The sequence below is a fragment of the Ostrea edulis genome, chromosome 4, assembly GCF_947568905.1.
Source record: "Ostrea edulis chromosome 4, xbOstEdul1.1, whole genome shotgun sequence".
In the NCBI taxonomy this organism is placed as follows: domain Eukaryota; kingdom Metazoa; phylum Mollusca; class Bivalvia; order Ostreida; family Ostreidae; genus Ostrea; species Ostrea edulis.
The window spans coordinates 90,393,722-90,404,322 of NC_079167.1; the positions used below are offsets into that span (position 1 = coordinate 90,393,722).

Genomic DNA, 10,601 nt, shown 5'->3' on the forward strand with positions numbered 1-10,601 from the left:
TTTGGGGGGTGAGAGGGCTACAACTCCTTAGGATCTCCGTAATGGTGCAAACGCGAGAGTGATTCACTCCTGCAACATTTTCGATCATTCTAAACATTTGCTGACTTCTTTACGTAAATAAAATTATATTCTATGTTTCTTAGTCAATATATGAATACTAATACACGGAGCTTATCGGTTATTCATAAAATTATGTTGCACCATTACGGAGATCCTATGGAATTGTAGCCCTATCCCGAAAACGTTAGAATAAAAAAAAAATCGGATAGGGCTACATTATTGTAGTTATGTTTGTACTAGTGCTTTAAGTACATACTTTATAGAAAGATTCTCGGGAAAAGAAACAACGACTTCTAACACAAAGAATGTGGAATTATCCACCGAGACTTCTGACACAAGGAATGTGGAATTTTCCACTGATTTTAGAACTTATTCTACACGGACACAGCCAGCTACAAACTTGTCAATTACAACAGAGGTCACCGATATCATCACTACGAAATATACCAGCACTAACACGACCGTGACGCACTCCGGAAGTTACATCACTATGACCAATAAGATAAACGATTCGGAAGCCACTACGTTTCCTTCGATAACCAATGGATCCAATTCCGCAGAAAATGGTAAAACTTCGCTTACCGTTTGTGTCACATTTGAATATAAATATATTGCAAATGCGTTTTTCTTCATAGCTTACATGCACAAATAATTTTGTTTTTAAAAATACTTCAAATTTTGGCTTGTACAGTATTTAACGTCCCTCTCAAGAATGTTTCACTCATATGGAGACGTCACCACTGCCGGTGAAGGGCTGCAAAATTTAGATCTATGCTTGGCGCTTACATCCTTTGAACAGGGAGCTCGAGGATTCTTTATCGTGCCACACCTGCTGTGACACGGGACCTCGGTTTTTGCGGTCTCATCTGAAGGACCGCCCCATTCAGCCGCTTCTCACGACAAGCAAGGGGCAATGAGAACCTATTCTAACCCAGATCCCCACGGGATCATTTTTATATCTTCCAAGTTATATTTCTAAAATAGTTCAATAAATGAAAACAAAATTTTCACATGACTTAGAGGGTAACGACCAGGACAACCAATGAAAACTGCGCAATCCCATCAGTGATAAGCCATAAAGTTTCAGAATACTTATTTTTCAGCCACTCCACCATGTTATAAAATCAACAAAACAAGATCTTCGTCGAAAGAAGACAAAAAAAGTGAGATCAGTAAGTGTCGCTAAGGAATAATTTGAGTAACGATGCAATTGTTTTGATAAACATTGACCCTGATCGACATTTTCTCTACTTTACAGGTAAGCAAGACATGAACATCGCGCTAGGGGTCACTATATCCATATCAGTGCTGGTCGTATCCTTCATGTTATTCATGATTGGCAGGTGTGTCAGGTTCATTTTTATCATCTAAACTTTGCAGCCCTTCGCCAGCAATGGTACCGTCTCCATTAATCTCCGTTGAGATTCGGCTCGGCTGAATATTTGGACTGACGCCCTCACGTTGAGATTCGGCTCGGCTGAATATTTGGACTGACGCCTTCAACGGTGAGGGCGTCAGTCCAAATATTCAGCCGAGCCGAATCTCAACGGAGATTAACGTCTCCATATGAGGGGAAACTTCTTACGAGTGGGACGTTAAACAATATACAACCAACCAATCTCCACCGTTTTGCTATGGAACTATATCTTTTGAGAGATATATATTTTGAAACCTTGAGAATCTATCGCTTCATCTCATGCATTCAAAGTCAGAAAAATTTCATTGAAACGAGAGAGATGTCGAGGATAAATATCAACTATCCAATAGGGCATCTCTCCAAACATTTCTTTAACTCGCTCTAACAGTTATGTCCTCGCAACTTAAAAACAGTAAAACTGATTTCTAAAAGTATACACCAAATAGCTCCAAGAACATTTGCACATATCGTCCCTAGTTTGAAAATCGAATTCCCAACTGTTGCAATGGCTTTAAGCACTTGACAATATTGGATGTAATTTAACATAATTCAGGGGGCTTATGCACATTTTGAACGATATACGCTAGGGAAAAGCCCCATATTAATGTATCGTTTAAAAAGTATTATATCATAAACTTAATTCTTTTCTATGCAATTGCCGCCTCACATTTGTATCGCTGTAAGAAAAGAGACCATGCATTGCCAAGGAACTGGCGACCTATTCGCTTACTGGCAACACTCGGGCTTACCAGGCAAGCTACATATGTATCTAAAACACCTTGATTTTCAAAGCGTAACGGAAAGACCGCAATGAGATTTTTAAAAATAAAGTTGAACGAACTTGTTGCAATCTGGTCAGAATGCAGGTTTAGTTACAAGTACGTGTACGCAAATGCTTCCACATCCCCCCAATACAACTTGCTTTGGAATAATCACTATTCAAATAAATAGACAATCTAAAAATAATAACAGACTACTGCATTAATCTATGGTAAACTTTCCCTACTGTAATGACTCTATGCTTGTTTGCTGCACACTTTAAAACGCCTATCGAGAAAATTAGCAAACTGCTACCGTTCTGATTATTCCTAAATGAGCATACAATAATATTTACTTTACATTGTATTGTAATTTTTATTATGCCCCCGGAATAAAAAATTCGGGGTCATATAGTTTTTGGCCTGTCCGTAAGTCTGTCTGTGGCAAAAAAAACCTTTAAACCCTTGTCACATCTTTTACACCTTAAAAGGTAAAGCTTTCATATTTGGTATGTGTATGTCTTGTGGCAAGACCTTTCCATTGACACCAAAATCTTTGACCTGATGACCTTAACACTGACGTTGTCTTACAGTTCCACTTTGTTGTAATCAGGTGCATGGCATCAGTGTTTCACAAACACATCTTGTTAAATCTGCATTTTTCTGAATTGAAATTCAGCATGATTTATTGCAAAATCTGATAAAAGCATTTCAAACAACAGTAAAAAAATATATTAAAAACATCAATTCACCAGCTTTTAGGGGCTCTGCGTTGAACCCGAAGGCATCCCTCAATTTTGACATCTCCTTTTCCGCGTACGCATCAAACACCCTCTTGCTTCGCCTCAGCGAATCTTTCTTGTCGTGATATGCATAAGTAATTAATCCAGTACATTATTGTTTACTGTAGGTTATTATACAAGACAAGGCATGTGAAGAGAATGGATCCGCCAATCACATCATTTGATATTGTTAACCCTAGCGACGGGGTTTTCGAAAACCAAGGAGGATTCATACACGAAACGTACATCCACATTCGCAAGGTATCGGAGTCTAACACTGACGAGAGCCCTGTATCGTCTCCTCATGGCCATGGACAGGATTCGAACTTTGGCACGGTGACGTCAGGCAATTCCCGATCACATTACGGGGAATATTCTTCCTTCACTGGACACCAACAATCAGACGATGTTGTCCCTCACAGGTACTCGGTGTATGGGGACAGAGGGGAGGCGTCCAGACCCAGAAAATAGTTGTTTATGTACATGTATATAATGTACCGTAGTTTTGCATACCGGTTTCTATTATGCAATAAAAATTTCATAAATTAGGTTGGTTGGTTGTATATTGTTTAACGTCCCGCTTGAGAATTATTTACTCATATGGAGACGTCACCATTACAGGTGAAGGGCTGCAAAAGTTAGGCCTATGCTCTGCGCTTACGGGCTTTGAGAAGGGAGGGTCTTTTATCGTGCTACACCTGCTGTAACACGGGGCCTCAATTTTTGCTGTCTCATCCGAAGGACCGCCCCATTTAGTCATAAATTAGGAAAGTATTACCGGTATTTATTTTGATAGTTTATTGAAAAACTATATATGATGAGGCCTGATATGAATCTCTAGCACATAAAAAGGTTTGTGAAATATTTTAGATACTTAGGATATGTATTTTTCTAATTTTTGTGAGAAAATGATGATATTCACAACCAGTTGTGTGACAGTCCTTGTAAATCTTTTGCCGTCGTTTGTGACTGAAATAGTACAATGTACCTTAAATCCGTAAATTTTATATGATTCATGTTTTCATAAACAGCGAACGACTTTTTTAAAAATATTATTATTGCTATTATCATATAGAGGATATCTAGTGTTTTGTTGTTGCATATAGAATACATTTCACTAATGAGGCGGAGTTTTGTTTGGTTTTTTTTTTTTTTTTTGGTTATTTTCACGATGATCAATCTCATAATCCTATAAGGAATGCAAAATAGAGAGTTGGACAAACACGGACCCCTGGATACACCAGAGGTGGGATCAGGTGCCTAGGAGGAGTAAGCTTCCCCTGTCCACCTGTATAATGTAATCATACATATCGCGGGGGCGGGGGGGGGGGGGGTAACTAATAATGAAGTACAAAGAAATTCGTGGAATATATGTACAATAACTTAAACGCTAGTATACAAGAATAAAGGAATTTTAAGTAGGGATAAAATAAAAATAAATCGGTCAGAGACGAACGAACATTCTGTAATAACTACTCACTACTTTGGTTCCTTTCTTCGTAGATAAGCTATGTAGACTACATTTCAGAATTAACATGTTTCTTTGCAAAATAGTGCTTTTAAATACAGGTCATTAATACCATTGCATGGCTATATAAGTCTGTCTATTGTGTCCGAGCAGGTGTAACGCACATCTGTAACACCAGGACCTGCTAGACTGCTCGTACATTAAAACAACTAAGAATTTGATTTTCAGATATAAAATTTTACATAGTATAGACTTTTTAGTTGTTGCAATCAACATGATCTGTGATCACTGCACTAAACATATGTCTAAGAAAATTGATAGAAACGCTGTAAGATATGGTCATCTGTATAAAGATAGCACTGCTAACATGAATAATCACACAGCTATACAGACCGAGACGACCAACGAGAACAGACACACATGATCACGAATACTAGGAGGGGTATCTATCATACGCAGGTGTTCGTGGGGATATCAATAGTAAATATGTGACGTCATTAACAAAATGGTCTGTGGAAATTGACGAAACAATGGAATATTCTGTGGCTCTTGTTTTAATTTTATTGCGTGTAATTAACTCAAAAGGTAACTTCACGATCTTGTAAGAAATGTCATTTACTATAAAAATCATTTCCTCCTAAAAATACATCATCTTCCTTGAAAAGAAAATGTTTTCTTCGTACCATGAAGGTAAAAGGAAAACATGCACGTATATTGTATACATGTATTTATCAAAAATATCAAGTGATGTACCACAGCATTCAATACATAGAACTTGTATCTGTTTATATTTCACTAAGCAGCGCAAGGATCAAATGGATGTCCAGAGAGCAGACACGCCACTATCGGCGATTCTTACAAGGCTGTGTCTTGGGATGCTACTTGGTCAGATTTTCAAAGTAAGAGCTGCACGTGGCGCTTGAACCTTCAAGCGTCTAGGACTATGAATTTTACTATCAGACTTGAAAAACTGTTCCTCGGTAGCCACGACACGTTTGTGTACAGCAAAATGGGAATAGTGAAAACAAGGGTGGTAGATAAACTCCAGGTAAATGCCTGTGGTTCTAAAAACCAACTTCAGTTGCAGATGTCTGCCGTCGGCAAAGAGTACCACTTTACGGGAATGACATTGTGCTTCGTCAGTCCACAAGGGGACTACAACTATGGACAAAACATTTTTACCACACATCGGTTGATTATGAGGATTGGAGTTAAGCTGACGGTATCGCAAACAGGTTTGTTCAATTTTTATTAGTGTGCACATAGTGCAATTGTTAAAACGGTGCTGTGACGTCATGCTTTTGTTCTTGCAGTTCAAAAGTATTCCTTATCTAACATTAGCAATAGTGATTGTAGACTACATTTAAACCTCAGCGATGAAAAATGATTATGTTCTAGCCCCCTTACCCATCTACTTCATTAACAGAAACAAAGTCACTATACAGGGTCAGTGAACCGGAATTGTGTGGATATCAGACTAAGTAAGATAATATAATAGAAAGGTTTTTTTTTTAAAGTACGATGCATTCCATTTTTGGAAAAATGGGACTGAATCGGGTAAACAATTTTGTATGTAATGGAAATTCCGTAAAATCACTAATTTTCGCTCTGTATGTAATTGAAATCTAGTAAAATTATTAATTTTCGTTATTTATGTATTGTAATTATTTTTTGTAATGGTTCTATTTTCGTTATTTTAATGGTATGAACACGCCCACAAATCTAAGTCTACCATGATCAAGAGAACCAACTTAAAGTACAACAAATCTTAAACCGCGAAATAAGCAATAAAGTAATAATAAATCTTAAACCGCGAAATCATCAATAAAGTATAACAAATCTTAAACGCGAAATCAACAATAAAGTAATGATAAATCTTAAACCGCGAAATCAACAATAAATTATGACAAATCTAAATCCGCGAAATCATCCATAAAGTATAACAAATCTTAAATCGCGAAATCAACAATACAGTACAACAAATCGTAAACCGCGAAATCAACAATAAATTATGACAAATCTAAAACCGCGAAATCATCCATAAAGTATAACAAATCTTAAATCGCGAAATCAACAATACAGTACAACAAATCGTAAACCGCGAAATCAACAATACAGTACAACAAATCTTAAACTGCGAAATCAACAATACAGTACAACAAATCGTAAACCGCGAAATCAACAATACAGTACAACAAATCTTAAACTGCGAAATCAACAATACAGTACAACAAATCGTAAACCGCGAAATCAGCAATACAGTACATCAAATCGTAAACCGCGAAATCAACAATACAGTACAACAAATCTTAAACCGCGAAATCAACAATACAGTACAACAAATCGTAAACCGCGAAATCAACAATAAAGTAATAATAAATCTTAAACCGCGAAATCAACAATAAAGTATGACAAATCTTAAACCGCGAAATCAACAATACAGTACAACAAATCATAAACAGAGATAACAATATAAGTACAACAGTGAAGTACAACAAATATTAATCCGCGAAATAAAGTATAACAATCCATCAATACATTCATTTTCCCCAAACCACAAACTTTGAACCACAGAAATGTGGTTCTACAGTATGCAGAAAACCATTGTACACAGTGGCGGACTTAAGGGAGGGCGCAGCCGGCGCCCCCCCCCCCCCCCCTAAAATTTTCAAATTTAGGGTAAATCGTGGTATCTTGTTTTAAAAGATGTACTAAACGATAAAAGAAGCAATAATTTCTTCCACTCCCGGAGAAATAAATGACAAAATCTTTTGATTTCTTGAATTACTTTATTTGGAGAACTTAATTTTTTCCCAAAACCCTTTAAATTTGCGTTATTTTATTAATTTCACCTTATTAAAAATGATAGAAAATAGCACAAATGGCGAAATAGGAGACATATTTCAAGCCCTATAAAATCTGTAAATTCCAGGAGCTTCCGGGGGCTTTGTCCTCTGGGTCCCCACCAGGGCTTCGCCCTGGACCCACTGCGGCCTCAAGGCGGCCCCCAGACCCCCTGCCTCATAAAGTAGCGTCCCCCGTAACCGAATTTGGCCTCAAGACAATAAACCTAGAATAGATTTGTCAAAATTCCAACTCTAGCTAACTTTTGAAATAATTTTCATGAATTTTTCAGTATATTTTTGCATTTGATTTTTTTTTATAAACCAGAAGGTTGTTTTCTTCTTCAAATATCAGTGCTAGATAGATCTTTGAGGTGTAAGAAATCAAAATTTTGACTGAAGTATATTATCAGTTTTTGGTTTTGAAGCTAGTTTCCATTTTTAAATCATTCTAATTATCATTAATCCGTTGTTGTTGCTGTTGTTTTTTAAAATAAAATATTTATTTAAAAAAAAGAATAGCGAATATATTTTTAAAGTATATAGATCAGTTAGTTTTGGAGATTTAAAAATCTTGACTCTTGAATTCTAGTTGAATTTTGTTTTTATCATTGTCTTAAAGCTGGTTTTTTAACAATGTTAATTTATCAAGCTTAATGACGTTGACTTGTATGTTTATTCGGACTTATGGAATATAAAACGAACAGATAAGGGGATAAATCGTAAATAATTATCTGAGAATTGAATACCATCCAATTCTATAATCACAACTGTCAAATATTTCATTTTATTTTCTCTCGGGGAATATTGTCGTATAAAAAACATCAGACAGCAATATTAAAATATAAAAACAATAGAACTGACAACACTAGTACTGAAACATCACTTTCAATACTAGTATTTATGACCTTTGGTATGATATAGATACAGCCATGTATAGTATTATACAGTAATTGGGGTTTTTTAATTACCAAGACGCGGTTCCTAATGTTTACCTAGAAAGAATTGTACTATAGTTACCAGACCTGTATGTAAATTAAAGTAACATAATGTACATACTTATACAAATACTATATAAAACATCATATATTATATGAATTCTGTAGGTACTCAATTTTTTCTATGAATTCCATTTCAAAATCAGTTACATGTATCTATTATATTGATAATAAAAGTAGGGAGAATGAATCCCCCTGCATCAGGCCCTCGAGGCATTTGTGTCTTACACATTATTTGATTTTCGAATACATTAACTTAGTAGCATTTATCATTTGACAACCAATGTCATGCTTAGCTGATTAAAGACAAATAACATGCATAGTACAATGTAATTATGTTCCTATCGATTTTATCGAATATGTTTTGATGTAATCTATAAAACAGCAAAATGATTGTACCTTTACCGCCCAAAATTGGGAGGAGGTGAGTTGAAGACACTAAAAATAACCATTTTTGTTATAAATGTTCAACCAAAAGGGGGTGGGGGTTGCAACCCTTGTAACGCCCCTCCCATCTAGATCCGCCACTGTGAATAAAACTTGCAATCTGCCAACTGTAATCATGTGAATAGAGTAAGAATACAATTAAAGAATGATCTACACTGCAGTTTGTAAATCGCATTGTCCCAAACTAACGCATAATGTTGTATAGTATTGCCTTTTTCCCTTTAACATGTCACATTTTTTGAAATAGAAATTAAGTAGAAAATATGAGTTCAAAGCATCTGACTATTTCACAAAATATATAGCCTATTAACACTTGACCTGCGATGCTCTTGTGCCCGTGACATGGTTTTGTAGCCGCCTTGCGATGGCAGGGGACGTCTTTGAGGTTTTCGTACGGAATTCCGGAACGTGACCTATACGATTTTGTTTAGTTGAAAGTTCAACAATTTTTCAAACATCGTATGCCATTAGACATATTGTCGAGTGCATTACACTACAGTTATTGTGTGGAAGGCCTGTATCAATCGGACAGTAAACGCATGATTTTTGGAGGGCATTGAGGACAAAAAATCGCAAGGAGGTTGTATGAAATCCTTGTGGGTTCCATGGGAGATCTAGACTTTAGGAGATCGCACGAAGAATGTTTTACAATGGTACGTTATTCCAACAACCTCCACAGAGTCCGCACAGCTACCGTGTGAATTTGTCCGGATATGACATGATGGCTGAAAGGCGAAGATAACGAACAGTGATCAATCTCATAACTCCTATAAGCAATACAAAATAGATAGTCGGGCAAACACGGACCCCTGGACACACCAGAGGTTGGATCAGGTGCCTAGGAGGAGTAAGCATCCCCTGTCGACTAGTCACACCCGCCGTGAGCCCTATATCCTGATCAGGCAAACGGAGTTATCCGTAGTCAAAATCAGTGTGCCAAGAACGGCCTAACAATCGGTATGAAACACGTCAGACAGCATTTGACTCAATGATAGGTTGTATTGACGAACTAGATCGTTATAACGACCATAGAATTTGCAAAATGCCGACTTCAATCGTATATAATGTAAGCATAAAAGCGGTAATCCGTTCGATGCACCCAAAATCGCAAACTGATCGTACGACTGCAGTGGCAAATGTAAACTAAGCTTAACTTGGTTTGATGGATTCTGAGCAGGCAATCACATCGTATCTAACAAATAACATTTATAATTATTTCATTTTGTTACCTGTACTTTCATTGCAGACAATGTGATCTCAGGTACCCAACTGCATAACACGACCCCCGGAATACATTCCAGCAGCATTCCTGACATCTCCAGAAAAACGACGAGTGACATTCTTAAATTACCTACAGTCTCTTTGTCCAGTTCAGTGAGGCTTCGGACAGACACAACTTACACCTTACGACCTGTATCACTAACATCACCACATATTCAAACTACACCAAATTCAATCCAAACTTTACCAGATTCACCACTATTCCATCACCAATCTCCTCCACTATCTAGACATCAATCAACAAGCCCCGCCTTATCTAGACATCAATCAACAAGCTCCGCCCTATCTAAACACCAATCAACAAGCTCCGCCTTATCTAAACATCAATCCACAAACCCTGCCCTATCTAAACACCAATCCACAAGCTTCCCACTATCTAAACCCCCATCCACAAGCTCTCCACTATCTAAACCCCCATCCACGAGCTCTCCACTATCTAAACACCAATCAACAAGCTCTCCACTATCTAAACCCCCATCCACAAGCTCTACACTATCTAAACACCAATCAACAAGCTCCCCACTATCTAAACACCAATCAACAAGCT

The 10,601-nt window shown here is 37.1% G+C and overlaps 1 protein-coding gene across 1 annotated transcript; it reads left to right on the plus strand.

The window, feature by feature from the left end:
* The first annotated feature begins 169 nt into the window (after window positions 1-169).
* LOC125669230 (uncharacterized) lies at window positions 170-3,566 on the plus strand. The gene is made up of 4 exons (XM_056164258.1): window positions 170-626; window positions 1,164-1,232; window positions 1,319-1,403; window positions 3,146-3,566. Exons 1-4 carry the CDS (start codon window positions 551-553, stop codon window positions 3,486-3,488), a joined length of 573 nt encoding a protein of 190 aa, XP_056020233.1. The 5' UTR covers window positions 170-550; the 3' UTR covers window positions 3,489-3,566.
* The last annotated feature ends 7,035 nt before the right edge of the window (window positions 3,567-10,601 follow it).

Bases quoted from the DNA above. Each gene is read 5' to 3' on its own strand.
- LOC125669230 (XM_056164258.1), top strand. From the start codon at position 551: ATGACCAATAAGATAAACGATTCGGAAGCCACTACGTTTCCTTCGATA. The intron at 1,233-1,318 runs GTAAGTGTCGCT...TCTACTTTACAG, and splicing joins AGACAAAAAAAGTGAGATCA to GTAAGCAAGACATGAACATC. The intron at 1,404-3,145 runs GTGTGTCAGGTT...TGTTTACTGTAG, and splicing joins ATGTTATTCATGATTGGCAG to GTTATTATACAAGACAAGGC.